General features: G+C 36.9%; 1 protein-coding gene across 1 annotated transcript in view; it reads left to right on the top strand.

Moving 5' to 3' along the window:
* The window catches only part of ACADL (acyl-CoA dehydrogenase long chain), a 40,254-nt gene that overhangs the window by 2,035 nt on the left and 21,993 nt on the right, over positions 1-16,226 (top strand). Inside the window, exons 2-5 of the mRNA XM_059053762.2 lie at positions 2,742-2,897; positions 3,478-3,615; positions 10,644-10,808; positions 15,262-15,328. Coding sequence (XP_058909745.1) covers positions 2,742-2,897; positions 3,478-3,615; positions 10,644-10,808; positions 15,262-15,328 — 526 coding nt within the window. The remainder of the gene's footprint in view (positions 1-2,741; positions 2,898-3,477; positions 3,616-10,643; positions 10,809-15,261; positions 15,329-16,226) is intronic.

Genomic DNA, 16,226 nt, shown 5'->3' with positions numbered 1-16,226 from the left:
GGTTGAAGTATAGGAAGTATATTGGAAAAAGGAGGACCTGAGGGACCCTCTGAATAGGTCAGAGACTCTAGTTTTATTATAACAGGCTTCTTAAACTGTAATGTGCATATGAATCACTTAGGAATGTTATTAAAATACAGTCGACCCTTGAACAGCATGTATTTGAATGATGAGGGTCCACTTACATGGGAATTTTTTTCCATCGTAAATACTACAGTACTATACAATCCATGGTTGGTTGAATCTGAGGATGCAGATTCCGTGCTCTGGAGGAAGCACAAATATGGAGGGCTGATGGTGGGTTATACATGGATTTTCAACTTCATGGAGGTTGGGCGTACCTAACCCCTGTGTGTTTCAAGGGTCAAATGTACAGACTGATTCATTTGGCCTGGAATGAGGCCCGAAATTGTGTATTTATAACCAGCTCCCTACCTGAAGGTGCTGGCAGAGACTGTCTCCCTTTTATAATGTAAATGAGGCTTTAAAAATAATGATAATAATAATAATTAGAGCCTAGCCTGTTAGATGAGTAGCAGTTTAATGCTTTAGGAAAACAATGGACAATTTACTCAGTACAGATTTCCTGGTTTTTATGGGGAGAAAAAGGCCGATTTATTTTGTATGGGTTCCTTAGTCTTGGCAAAAAATAGATATTCCAACAAACCTACTGCCAAGTGTTTTGATTTTTCTTCCCTCTACATGTTCCCTCTTGAAGACTTTTGACTGATCTGAAAATCTCTGTTCTTTCTGGCACTTCTTTCACTTTCCTGTGTCTTGGTGTGTTTTACTTAGAAATGTTCCAAAGATTTCTTTAATGTTACATGGGATATAAAATTTTAAGATCCAGGCAGACTTGGATATAAGTTCCACTCTATTATTTACTAATTATGTTGACAAATGATTCAGTGTCTTAGAGCTCCAGTTCCCTAGTCAGCACATTTTTTTCCTTGAGGAAAAATCCCAAGTATGGACCAATGTGTGCATTTTGAAAAAATTGGGAAGAGTCATTTCAATATAGGATGAAGTAGATTTTAGTCTCTTTTACTGTAACATTACAGTGGTGTGCAAGGCCCTTGCTCATTGTTGTATCCCAAGTTACCCAAACGGTTCCTAGTATATATTAGGCACTCAGAAAGTATTTGTTGGCTAAATGAATAAATAAGCTATTAAAAATGATAATTTGGCTGACAGAGTAGCAAACCAGAAAAATGTGAAGATAAAAGGCAGACCAGGTATAAAATGTAATATTAAAAGTTCTCAGCTAAAGGTTACCACTTAAAAGGCATTTCAGATTGTATTAACAAATAAAACTCAACTAAAAGTTGTATATAAAAGATAAGCCTAAAGCAAAATGACACAAAATACACATTAAGTGTATTAATCAGCTCAGGCTTCCATACCCAAATACTATAGACTGGATGGTTTAACAACAGAAATCTATTCCTCATAATTCTAGTGGCTGGATAGTCCAAGATCAAGGTGCTGGCCAGTTCATTTGCTGGTGAGAGCTCTCTTCCTGGCTTGTAGATGGCCCCCTTCTCCCTATGTCCTCACTAGGCCTTTCCTTGTTGTGTGCACACAGAGCTATATCTTTCTCTTCCCCTTCTTATAATGTAAGCCATGCCTCTTGGTTTAGGACTTCACACTTATGACCTCATTTAACTGTAATTACCTCCTCAAAGCCATATTTCCAAATACCATTACATTGGGAGTTTGAGCTTCAACATGAATTGGGTTGGAGGAGGGGGCGGGCACAATTCAGTCCATTGCATTAAGGAAAGGTATATAAACTGGAAAAAAATAATCCATTTCAGGGGAAAAAAGGTTGAAATAGCCTAATTGCCAATAAATAAAACTGGGTCTTTTCTGGACTAAGAAGAAGAAGAGGAAGAGAAAGAAAAGGGAAGGAAAGGACAGGATAGGATCAGATCAGGTCGGGGTCCAACTAAGGAAGAGAGAAACCCAAAACAATATGATGCAAAACAGAAAAACATCTTTTGGCGATATTTATATATATGATATAAAGTTTTTTTAGATGTGAGCTTAAAAATATACAAAGTGGTACACAGAGTTTCAAACTCTTTTCAGGCATACCCCCGGCCGGGGCAGGGGGCGATCTGAAGAACATTGAACAAAAGGAACTACAGAGCAGTCTCTTTTTAAGCTTAATATGGGGGGTTGGGGGGGTGCGGGGAGAGGAAAGGTCAGTTTCCAAAGATTTTGAATAATTCTGGACTAATCCCTACAGAGACTGGTGGGCACTTTGATTTTGCTTTACACCCAGATTGTAAAGTGGCAATAAAAGTCAACACACTTTGCATCCTATACACCTGCCATTTGAAATTGTATGATTCTGGATAAACTATTAATGGGAGGGGGTTCATTATTTTAAAAATTGTACATTACATGAAAACTTATCAGTATTATTCTGTTGTACTATTTGAATTTTACATTATTTAATCAGCATCACCATACATTACTATTCTACTTCAGCTCAAACATGTGATTAGTTCTAGGCATGACATCCTCTGTAGGGATTTGGAAGTGAAGACTGAGTTGAATAAGGGTAAACTACTTCTTAGTCTCATTCAGTCGCGATAGAACCTAAAGTGCTGCTGCTCAAATTTGAACCAGTTTGTCAAATTTCAGACTCTTCCTTTCATGTTGTTCAGTGACTTTAATTTGGATGTGAAGAGTAACAATTCACTTAATTTTCTTAATGTATGTATATTTTTAAGATGTTCTCATTCTGGAGGGGAGGAACGTCTAGAAACTCCTTCTGCTAAAAAATTAACAGATATAGGAATTAGAAGAATCTTCTCTTCAGAACATGACATTTTCCGGGAAAGTGTAAGGAAGTTTTTTCAAGAAGAAGTGATTCCTCATCATGCAGAGTAAGTTGCACATTTTCTTTGAAAGTAATGCACGTTAGAAGTCCAAGAAGGACCATTTCCTAGAATGCTTTTCATTGTTCTCTAGAAAAAGTACTGTGTTCAGAGCTTTATTAACATTTTACCACTCTTCAGTATAATACTGTAAGATTACGGGATTCTTAAACTAGTTCAAAGCTTCTTAAATGAGTTTTAAAATATACAGTTAAAAAGTATGTTGACCTAATCGACTGCCAGGTTTTCTCCCTCAAAAAATGGGTTTATGGTCCACAACCATGGTGATCTATGTGCAAGTTGCTGCTCAGAAAGGGAAGGAGAGCATTTTCATAGGAAAAAGAAGTTGGGAGGGCTAGAGTAAACAAGGAGTCCAAGGCTTTTCAATGACTGAGTCTTTGCTGGGAAAGAGGAATATTTCTTTTTCTTGTTGGACCCTGCTATTGTCACAGGGTGTCAGAGCAGCCCCTTTTTAATTACCTTAAATTAAGGGACCATACCTGAACAAAATCATTCATACATTCAAAATATGGCCATTTAAATAATATGAAAAACATTTTTCTGATTTTAAAATGCTTGTTATTTGCAGATGGGAGAAAGCTGGAGAAGTGAGTAGGGAGCTTTGGGAAAAAGCTGGAAAACAAGGACTGCTTGGTGTCAATATTGCAGAGCGTCATGGTGGCATTGGGGGGGACTTGTACTCGTCAGCTGTTGTTTGGGAGGAGCAGTAAGTATGGAGACATTTGAAGTTGAGTCTTGTTTTGTCAGTTCACTTTTCTGAGTGATGATTTTAAAATGTTTTCTAATCTTCTTATAAGATTGAAAATCCTCTTTTAAGTTGTTAAAATAGGTGCTTCATTTCTAATTGACCCATGTGTCTGTTTCATACATAAGAACAAATGAAGATTTCAGTTGATAAATGGGCAAAAGATTTGAACCAGCAATTCATCAAAAAAGAAATGAAAATAGGTTTTTTAGATGAAAAAAGTTTATCCTTACTACTAATCAGATGCAGATTAAATTAATCTGGAGGTATCATTTGAGTACAAAAGTTAGTGAAAATGAAAAATCATAATAACCAGTGTTGACAAGGTTGCAGTGAAAGTGACAAATTCATATACTCTTGGTGACATTATATATTGGAACAATAAATGCCTTGGACATTAAAAGCATGGATACATAAAAAATGAAAGTATTTCTGCTCTTAAATATTGGGTTGGCCAAAAAGTTTGTTTGGTTTTTTCCATAAGATGGCTCTTGTAGCACTTAGTTGCCTTCAGCTTCATTCAAAACAATTTTGTTAGATTATATTGTGACAGCTGTCATATTAGCACGCATTTAAAAAAAGACATTACAATTGGTGAATTTTTGTGTAGCCATTTTAATATTGAAGGTGGAAGAAAAGAAGCAACATTTTTAGCATATTATGCTTTATTATTTCATGAAAGGTAGAAATGCAACTGAAGCGCAAGAAAAAAAGATTTCTGCAGTGTATGGAGAAGGTGTTGTGACTGATCGAATGTGTCAAAAGTGGTTTGCAAAGTTTCATACTGGAGATTTCTTGCTGGACGATGCTCTGCTGTTGGATAGAGCAGTTGAAGTTGATAGCGATCAAATTGAGACATTAGTTGAGAACAATCAATGTTATACCACCTGGGAGATAGCCGACATACTCAAAACATCCACATAAAAGGTTGAAAGTCATTTGCACCAGATAGCCTCATCCACCAGAGGGCAGACAGCAGAAGAACTACAATCCTGCAGCCTGTGGATCAAAAACCACATTCACAGAAAGATAGACAAGATGAAAAGGCAGAGGGCTATGTACCAGATGAAGGAACAAGATGAAACCCCAGAAAAACAACTAAATGAAGTGGAAATAGGCAACCTTCCAGAAGAAGAATTCAGAATAATGATAGTGAAGATGATCCAGGACCTCGGAAAACCAATGGAGGCAAAGATAGAGAAGATGCAAGAAATGCTTAACAAAGACTTAGAAGAATTAAAGAACAAACAAACAGAGATGAACAATACAATAAATGAAATGAAAAATACACTAGAAGGAATCAATAGCAGAATAACTGAGGCAGAAGGATGGAAAAGTGCCCTGGAAGAAAAAATAGTGGAATTCACTGCTGCAGAACAGAATAAAGAAAAAAGAATGAAAAAAAATGAAGAGAGCCTAAGAGACCTCTGGGACAACATTAAACACTACAACATTTGCATTATAGGGGTCAGAGAAGGAGAAGAGAGAGAGAAAGGACCCGAGAAAATATTTGAAGAGATTACAGTTGAAAACTTCCCTAACATGGGAAAAGAAATAGCCACCCAAGTCCAGGAAGCACAGAGAGTCCCACACAGGATAAACCCAAGGAGAAACATGCTGAGACACATAGTAATCAAATCGGCAAAAATTAAAGACAAAGAAAAATCATTGAAAGCAGCAAGGGAAAAATGACAAATAACATACAAGGGAACTCCCATAAGGTTAACAGCTGATTTCTCAGCAGAAACTAGAAGCCAGAAGGGAGTGGCATGATATACTTAAAGTGATGAAAGGGAAGAAGCTACAACCAAGATTACTCTACCTGGCAAGGATCTCATTCAGATTTGATGGAGAAATCAAAGGCTTTATAGACAAGCAAAAGCTAAGAGAATTCAGCACCACCAAACCAGCTTTACAACAAATGCTAAAGGAACTTCTCTAAGTGGGAAACATAAGAGAGGAAAAGGACCTACAAAAACAAACCCCAAACAACTAAGAAAATGGTAATAGGAACATACATATTGATAATTACCTTAAACGTGAATGGATTAAATGCTCCAACCAAAAGACACAGGCTCTCTGAATGGATACAAAAACAAGACCCATATATATGCTGTCTACAAGAGACCCACTTCAGACCTAGGGACACATACAGACTGAAAGAGAGGGGATGGAAAAAGACATGCCATGCAAATGGAAATCAAAAGAAAGCTGGAGTATCAATACTCATATCAGATAAAATGGACTTTAAAATAAAGACTATTACAAGGGACAAAGAAAGACACTACATAATGATCAAGGCATCAATCCAAGAAGAAGATATAACAATTGTAAATATTTATGCACCCAACATAGGAGCACCTCAATACATAAGGCAACTTCTAAGAGCTCTAAAAGAGAAAATCGACAGTAACACAATAATAGTGGGGGACTTTAACACCTCACTTACACCAATAGACTAACCATCCAAACAGAAAATAAATAAGGAAACAGAAGCTTTAAATGACACAATAGATGAGATAGATTTAATTGATATTTATAGGATATTCCATCCAAAAACAGCAGGATTACACTTTCTTGTCAAGTGCACACAGAACATTCTCCAGGATAGATCACCTCTTAGTTCACAAATCAAGCCTCAGTATATTTAAGAAAATTGAAATCATATCAAGCATCTTTTCTGACCATAATGCTATGAGATTAGAAATGAATTACAGGGAAAAAAACCTACAAAGCACAAAGACATGGAGGCTAAACAATATATTACTAAATAGCCAAGAGATCACTGAAGAAATCAAAGAGGAAATCAAAAAATACCTAGAGACAAATGACAATGAAAACACGATGATCCAAAACCTATGGGATGCAGCAAAAGCAGTTCTAAGAGAGAAGTTTGTAGCTATAAAAGCCTACCTCAAGAAATAAGAAAAACCTCAAATAAACAATCTAACCTTCCACCTAAAGGAACTAGAGAAGAACAAACAAAACCCAAAGTTAGCAGAAGGAAAGAAATCATAAAGATCAGAGCAGAAATAAATGAAATAGAAACAAAGAAAACAATAGCAAAGATCAATAAAACTAAAAGCTAGTTCTTTGAGAAAACAAACAAAATTGATAAACCATTAGCCAGACTCATCAAGAAAAAGAGGGAGAGGACTCAAATCAATAAAATTAGAAATGAAAAAGGAGAAGTTACAACGGACACCGCAGAAATACAAAGCATCCTAAGAGACTACTACAAGCAACTCTGTGCCAATAAAATGGACAACCTGGAAGAAATGGGCAAATTCTTAGAAAGGTATAACCTTCCAAGACTGAACCAGGAAGAAATAGAAAATATGAACAGACTAATCACAAGTAATGAAATTGAAACTGTGATTAAAAATCTTCCAGCAAACAAAAGTCCAGGAGCAGATGGCTTCACAGGTGAATTCTATCAAACATTTAGAGAAGAGCTAACACACATCCTTCTCAAACTCCTCCAAAAAATTGTAGAGGAAGGAACACTCCCAAACTCATTCTATGAGGCCACCATCACTCTGATACCAAAACCAGACAAAGATACTACAAAAAAAGAAAATTACAGACCAATATCTCTGATGAATATTATGCAGAAATCCTCAACAAAATACTAGCAAACAGAATCCAACAATACATTAAAAGGATCATACACCATGATCAAGTGGGATTTATCCCAGGGATACAAGTATTCTTCAATATATGCAAATCAATCAATGTCGTACACCATATTAACAATTTGAAGAAGAAAAACCATGAGATCATCTCAATAGATGCAGAAAAAGCTTTTGACATAGTTCAACACCCATTTATGATAAAAACTCTCCAGAAAGTGGGCATAGAGGGAACTTGCCTCGACATAATAAAGGCCATATAGGACAAACCCACAGCCAACATCATTCTCAGTGGTGAAAACTTAAGACATTTGCTCTAAGATCAGGAACAAGACAAGGATGTCCACACTCACCACTATTATTCAACATAGTTTTGGAAGTCCTAGCCATGGCAATCAGAGAAGAAAAAGAAATAAAAGGAATACAAATTGGAAAAGAAGAAGTACAACTGTCACTGTTTGCAGATGTCATGATACTATACATAGAGAATCCAAAAGAGACCACCAGAAAACTACTAGAGCTAATCAATGAATTTGGTAAAGTAGCAGGATACAAAATTAATGCACAGAAATCTCTTGCATTCCTATACACTAATGATGAAACATCTGAAAGACAAATTAAGGAAACACTCCCATATACCATTGCAACAAGAAGAATAAAATACCTAGGTATAAACCTACCTGGGCAGACAAAAGACTTGTATGCAGAAAACTATAAGACACTGATGAAAGAAATTAAAGATGATACCAACAGATGGAGAGATATACCATGTTCTTGGATTGGAAGAATCAATATTGTGAAAATGACTATACTACCCAAAGCAATCTACAGATTCAATGCAATCCCTATCAAATTACCAATGGCATTTTTTACAGAAGTAGAACAAAAAATCTTAAAATTTGTATGGAGACACAAAAGACCCCGAATAGCCACAGCAATCTTGAGGGAAAAAAAACGGAGCTGTAGCAATCAGACTCCCTGACTTCAGACTATACTAGAAAGCTACAGTAATTAAGACAATATGATACTGCCACAAAAACAGAAACATAGATCAATGGAACAAGATAGAAAGCCCAGAGATAAACCCCTGCACCTATGGTCCACTAATCTATGACAAAGGAGGCAAGGATATAAAATGGAGAAAAGACAGTCTCTTCAATAAGTGGTGCCAGGAAAACTGGACAGCTACATGTAAAAGAATGAAATTAGAACACCATACACAAAAATAAACTCAAAATGGATTAGAGACCTACATGTAAGACTGGGCACTATCAAACTCTTAGAGGAAAACATAGGAAGAACACTCTTTGATATAAATCATAGCAAGATCCTTTTTGATCCACCTCCTAGAGTAATGGAAATTTTAAAAAAAATAAACAAATGGGACCTAATGAAACTTAAAATGTTTTGCATAGCAAAGGAAACCATAAACAAGATGAAAAGACAACCCTCAGAATGGGAGAAAATATTTGCAAATGAATCATCGGACAAAGGATTCATTTCTAAAATATATAAACAGCTCATACAGCTCAATATTAAAAAAACAAATAACCCAATCCAAAAATGGGTAGAAGACCTAAATAGACATTTCTCCAAAGAAGACATACAGATGGCCAAGACGCACATGAAAAGCTGCTCAACATCACTAATTATTAGAACAATGCAAATCAAAACTACAATGAGGTATCACCTCACACCAGTCAGAACGGCCATCATCAGAAAATCTACAAACAACAGATGCTGGAGAGGGTGTGGAGAAAAGGGAACCCTCCTGCACTGTTGGTGGGAATGTAAATTGATACAGCCACTATGGAGAACAGTATGGAGGGTCCTTAAAGAACTAAAAATAGAACTACCATATGACCCAGCAATCCCACTACTGGGGTGGTGGGATGAATTGGGCGATTGGGATTGATATGTATACACTAATGTGTATAAATGGATGACTAATAAGAAAAAAAATACATAAAAGTCAAGTGGAAATGTAAAGAAAATTCCTAGAAAAAAAAATCATTTGCACCAGCTTGCTTATGTTAATCACTTTGATGTTTGGGTTCCACATAAGTTAAGCGAAAAAATCCTTCTTGATCATATTTCTGCATGTGATTCTCTACTGAAACGTAATGAAAACATTCCATTTCCAAAACAAATTGTGACGGGTGATGAACAGTGGACACTGTACAATAATGTGGAACCGAATGATCATGGGGCAAGCGAAATGAACCACCACGAACCACACCAAAGGCCAGTCTTCATCCAAGGAAGGTGATGTTGTGTATATGGTGGGATTGGAAGGGAGTCATCTGTTATGAGCTCCTCCCGGAAAACGGAACGATTAATTCCTCCCAATTAGACCAACTGAAAGCAGCACTTGACAAAAAGTGTCCGGAATTAGTCAACAGAAAATGCATAATCTTCCATCAGGATAACACAAGACCGCGTGTTTCTTTGATGACCAGGCAGAAACTTTTACTGATTGGCTGGGAAGTTCTGATTCCTCCGCTGTATTCACCAGACATTGCACCTTCGATTTCCATTTATTTAGGTCTTTACAAAATTCTCTTAATGGAAAAAAATGTCAATTCCTTGGAAGACTGTAAAAGCACCTGGAACAGTTCTTTGCTCAAAAAGATAAAAAGTTTTGGGAAGATGGGATTATAAAGTTGCCTGAAAAATGGCAGAAGGTAATGGAACAAAAGGGTGAATAGGTTGTTCAACAGAGTTCATGGTGAAAATGAAAATTTTATCTTTTATTTTTACTTAAAAACCAAAGGAACCTTTTGCCAACCCAATATAAAAAATAATGTCTATGTACAAACATCATTGCCATGTTAGATCATAATCCCCCAAGTTTGGCAGCAATCTAAATGTCCAGCAGTAGGACAATGAAAAAGTATATTGTAGTACATAAGCAGTTTGTAATATTTTGCAGCTACTTATTGTGATAAATTTTGTAAGTACAAAATTTATACCATGACTGCAGTTATATTAGAATACGTATATCCTTATGGCAAAGATCATTTGCTAAAATGAAAATGGTTACTGTGTTAGGGTAATACAGTGATAGGTGGTAAATTTTTTAAAACATTTTGTCTTTTATTTCATTACATAAGTGATCATTGAGCTCTGCTAGAGCACTGTTACTATGTTAGAGCCAGAAATTAAAAGGTTAGTTAAAAAAAAAAAAAAAGAGAAAACCTTCAGAAACTTCATAGGTTTGCGGGGAGACAATCTATTACCACATAATGTGATAGGACCTTTCGTACTTTGTTGTTTTCTAATTGAGAAATCAAAGAGCTAAAAAGAACAAAATAACTATGTTGTGCCTTAAACTATCTTCTCTTTTTTCTTTCTAAGAGCATATTCGAATTGCACAGGCCCAGGTTTTAGTCTTCATTCGGATATTGTCATGCCCTATATTGCAAACTATGGCTCAGAAAAACAGATTAAGCACTTCATCCCCCAGATGACTGCAGGGAAATGTATTGGTGCCATAGCAATGACAGAGCCTGGGGCTGGAAGGTAAATCAACATTTGGTTGGTTTTGAAATGCTGGAAGCAATGCCTTAACAGCAAATGTTTTCTCAGTACCTGCTTTATACAGCACTCTCAGTGATATGTTAAGACAGATACAAAGATGAACACATTGTCATTTCCAACCTGAGGTAACTTCAAATTCCAGTAGGAAACTAAGGCCTTATCGTATACAAATAACAACACAGCAGATTGTATTTTATGTTGTATTTGAGATATCAACATAGTGTGATGTAAATAAAATGTTAGAATATGGGGCATATTGAATGTTGAATTTGGGGCATGTTGAATTTTAGATGTGGTGTGACATTTCACATGGAAATGTCCATCAGGCTATTAAAAATATGGATTTGGAAGTCTGGATACAGGCTGGGGGTGGCAATAGGCTTTAAAACCATTCATAGACAAGAAAGAATTGAAGCAAGGGAAATGAATAAATCATTTAGTCATCTGATGGTTACTTAATAAGTACCTTCCATGTGCCAGGTATACAGTGGTAATCAAACCAGATGTGGTCTCTGGGCTTATTGAGGAGAAAGACAAGAAACACGTAAACAAATATATTTAAATCATGAATAAGTACTGTGAAGGAAACAAGGTGCTGTGTTAGAGACTCAGGGTGCATTTGTGTTTGGTGGGGAAGGGAAAAACTCATATTTAGATATGACTGCTAGGGAAGGCCTATTAAAAGTGGTTATATTTAAACTGAGATCTGACAATTGAGAAATTTGCACAAACAGCCATGTGGTGGGACCTGATCCTCAAGGGGTAAAGTGAACGGATGAAAAGGAGACCAAGAAGAAAACCTGAGGCATTGCATTCCATTTGGAACTAACTGTACAAAAGATGTAGCGACAGAGACAGAAGGATTGAGTTTGAAGGAAATCTAGACAACTGCTATTTCATGAGCTCGAGGGGAAGTGAGTTTGAAAAGGCAGTAGGAGAGGAGTGAGAAGTTAGTAATGTCAAGGCCACAGAGTTGTTGAGAATTGAGAAAGAGTCATGGCAGCCAGTGGTGATCTTTTGATTGTGATTTCAGGAGAGTGGAGAGGCAGAAGTTACTTTCGAAGGGAGTGAGACGGGTATTGAGAAAACAGAGGCAGAAAAGAAGGACTGATTTTTTTCAGAGTTGTGTGTTATATGGCGAAAGAAAGTATAGAGAGGGGACAGTAATTTGACAAGCCAGCATGGTCAGGGAAATGGCTTATGTTGAAGAGAGCAGTGACTAACAGGCCAATGGGAAACAGGCAGTGCAGAGGAAGAACTTAAAAATGTGGCAGAAGCAGCAATTGAAAATTCAAGACTTGTTCCTGCAAGATCAGGCCCTGATATTTTAAATATTTTGTCAGTGCTGTTTATTTATTTATTTATATGGCTGCGGTGTGGCACGCAGGATCTCAGTTCCCTGACCAGGAATCAAACCTGCACCCCCTGCAGCGGAAGTGCAGAGTCTTAATCACTGGACTGCCAGGGAAGTCCCAGTGCTGCTTATTTTTAAATGTCTTAGTATGCCATAGTGTTACTTGGCAATTTGCTTAAATTGTACTTATCTTTCCCAAATATAAATCTAGAATTAAAGGCCAATATAGAAATTTAATTTTGCCAAGATAAAAAGGTTTTGTTGGCAATTCCCAGTGGTTAGGACTTGGAGCTCTCACTGCCAGCGGCCTGGGTTCAATCCCTGGTCAGGGAACTAAGATCCCACAAGCTGCACGGTGAGGCCAAAAAAAAAAAAAGTTGTGTTTACTTTTTTGCCTAGAATTGTGACCTAAAAGAAGTAGGAATTTAATCTTCTTCCTTTGCTTTTAAGATCACTCTCTAAGATAACTGGCCTAATGCCCAATATTCTGATTGCATCTCATTAGCTCACGATCAGTATGTTTTAGTTCCCACCCACTGTATGTCGGCTCTCACCTAGAAGCAAAAGCATCAGTGAGAGATCTTGATTTATCCCCAACTTAAACACCTACCCACAAAGGCTTGCTTGATTTGTGTTTTCTTGAAAATTCTCTGTGCTTCTGTAACAAATTACACAAATGGGTGGCTTAAAACAACAGAACTTTATTCTCTCACAGTTCTGAAGGCCGGAAGTCCAAACTTGGTATCAGTGGTCCCAAATCAAGGTATCAGCAAGGCCACAGTCCCTCCAGAGGTTCTAGGGGAGAATCCATTCCTTGATTCTCCCATCACCTGGGGGCTGCTGACATTCCTTGCTTTGTGGCCTCATGACTCCAATCTCTGCCTCTGTGGCCATGTTGTAATGTCCCTCTTTAGTCTGTGTCATCTCCCTCTGCCTCTGTCTCACAAGGACACTTGTGATTGCATTTAGGACCCATCTAGATAATCCGGAATGATCTTCCCATCTCAAAGTCCTAAATTAATCACATCTGCAAGACCCTTTTTCCATATAAGGTAACACTTAACAGGTTCCAGAGGTTAGGACCTGCTATCTCTAAAGGTCATTATTTAGCATGATACAGAGAGTGATAAAGTGCCATGGGATATATAATACAAAGTCCATGTACAAAAAGGAGAATCAGAAAATGTTCACAAAATAACTGATGTGGACTGTTTAATATATGATGCTGTTCATTGTAGGATATCTTTGAAAATTGGAAGTGGAAACTACCTAAGTCTTCAACAATAGCAGATTGCTGTAAAAGATTCATGATGAATCCAGTGCATTTGGTTTCAGGTCCCTTCCCTGATCTTTGGTCATGATTGAGTTTGTCAGTGTCCCCCTTAATTTCTAGTTTTAGAAATCATACTTTATTACTTTACAGTGTATAAGAGAAGGATATCAGATATCTACCCCCTTGAGTTCTAAGTGGTTGTATCACCATGGCATGAGGTCTAGAAAGGCATGAGGCAGTAGTCACAAATGGGGCAGTTCATGGGACCTATGGAAGCCCTGGAACGTGTTTAATTTGGTTAATCTATTTAATTTAAAAACAAACCTTGGATCAACTTTAAAAGCCAGAAAAATGCACATAAACATCCATATTCCTGGCTTTTCTTGAAAATTTGGAACATCTGACAATACTATGTTTTTCTTATTTCTGATTCCTTATTCCTATTGGCTGGGACATAGCCCTTTAGATGGGATATGAGTTCTCCAGTCTTTTAGATGCACCGCCACTTCCAGTTGTCTCCCTGAAACCATCTATTACTGAATCCTACCTGCTGGATTTCCTACTGTAAAGAAATCTCTCTTAAAAGATAAATGAAGAAGGCTGTCAATGTTTCCAAAAAGTGAGACGGAATACTTGTTTGTGGAAATAAAGAATGTTCTTGTGTGTTTAAAAATATATATCATAGGGCTTCCCTGGTGGCGCAGTGGTTGAGAGTCCGCCTGCCGATGCAGGGGACGCGGGTTCATGCCCCGGTCCGGGAAGATCCCACATGCCGTGGAGCGGCTGGGCCCGTGAACCATGGCCGCTGAGCCTGCGCGTCCGGAGCCTGTGCTTCGCAACGGGAGAGGCCACAACAGTGGGAGGCTTGCGTTAAAAAAAAAAATATATATATATATATATATATATATATATATATATATATAATAACAGTAATTCATATGATGAAATTCTATACTACCAATAAAAGTTTTCTTATAGAAAAACATTAGACATTATTAAAAGATCAGGATCATATGTATGGTTCCAATTTTATAAAAATACATATATGTGTGTATCTGTTTCCATAGAAAAATACTGGAAGGTTGTATTTTTAAAATGTTTATTACAGAAGGTAAAATTGTTTTTTTAATTTTTTCATTTTTCTTCTTTGTCTTGAATATTGCCTGTATTTTTCATATTTAAATTATGAATATTTGTTTAGTTTACAACTAGAAAAATAACCTATTCTACTTGTAGATCAGGCTTGTTAGAGGACATGGCATTTGAGACATATTTTTTCTCTTTTTGGCCATGCTGCCTGGCTTGTGGGATCTTAGTTCCCCTGACTAGGGATTGAACCTGGGCCCTCAGCAGTGGAAGCATTAAGTCCTAACCACTGGACCAGCAGGGAATTTCCGACATAGTCTTTTAAATAGCTAAGCTTTTGAACAGTAGAGATAGGGAAAGGAACCAAAGTAAACAGAGGCAGGCAAGGTACATGGGCAAACAATCTGAGGTATATAGTAGGCATTGAAATGTCTTCTTAGTCCAGTCTGAGGGTCTTGGATGCTAGCTGGGCCTTGTTATGCTCTATAAAATCTGGTTAGTCTCTGTAATCTCAATCAAATATTCATTTGTATAAATAGTTTAGCATATATCAGACATGACTTTTCAGTGCATTTGTGTGAACGTTCCTAATATTAGTTAAATGTCAATTTTTATAGTGGTGTAACCAGTTTGAATTATCACAATAGATACATACTTACATAACAACATTTGCATAGTTCATTTATTACCAATTAATGAATTTTTTATCGTCTCAATTATAGTGATTTGCAAGGAGTGAAAACAAATGCCAAAAAAGATGGAAGTGACTGGATTCTCAATGGAAGCAAGGTGTGTAAAGATGGGCTTCCATAGCCCTCCTCCCCGGAGTCATGCTGTGGGTAACAAAGCCTCAAAGACTACTCATCATTGAGTCTCTCAGATCTAGGGACTCACACAGGAATTGAGTTCACTTGAGTTGGCACAGGAATTGAACTGCTTTGTTTTGGAGACAGTAAGAATTGTACAACATTTATATTACGTGAGATCTATTCCTCTTCTACGTTCCTTTCGCATGCCCCCTCAATAATATGAAAAACGTTTTAGCTTCCAAACAGCCCTTATCAAACCAGAAAAGGAAAAGGTGAGGTTCACGTTGTCCAAATAGGGGACAAACAATAGTTAATAGTTAATGAATTTGATGTTGATAAGAAGTGGAGGAAAAGACTTATAAATAAATATCAAGAAGAGTTTCAAAGGATTTTAGGAAAGATATTTCTGATGGAATTTGAGAGCCCTTCAACCTTTCTGAGCCTCACATCAACCCACTGATAAGATTGGAGAGCACCTCTGATTAAGGTTACAGACAGGCTCAGAAGTAATTATATCCTTCAGAATCTAATATCACTGATGGCAGAGGTTTTCGTTTACCTAAAACTGTGTCTAGTATACACTCAGTAACTATTTGTGGTTGACTGAATTATTAAGTGAAGAAAAGATATTCATTGTCTACACTAAGGAAATCTTGCTAAAAATGTTTCAAAGCCTGGTGAAGAACTAATTTTTGTTTTTTATCCTTCAACGTTTAAAAAAATTTCTTATTAGTTTTAGACTAATACCTTTCCATTTGCAAAATCACAAGCTTGAATGTTGTGACACTTAAATTGCTATGAAATTTTCTAAACACTTTCTGTACTTACATTGTTAAAGACTAATAACAGTTTGTGGACTGACAAACTGTTCATCAGTC

This window comes from Kogia breviceps, chromosome 2 (assembly GCF_026419965.1).
Source record: "Kogia breviceps isolate mKogBre1 chromosome 2, mKogBre1 haplotype 1, whole genome shotgun sequence".
Taxonomy (NCBI): domain Eukaryota; kingdom Metazoa; phylum Chordata; class Mammalia; order Artiodactyla; family Physeteridae; genus Kogia; species Kogia breviceps.
This window is presented reverse-complemented; position numbering and strand designations above follow the sequence as displayed.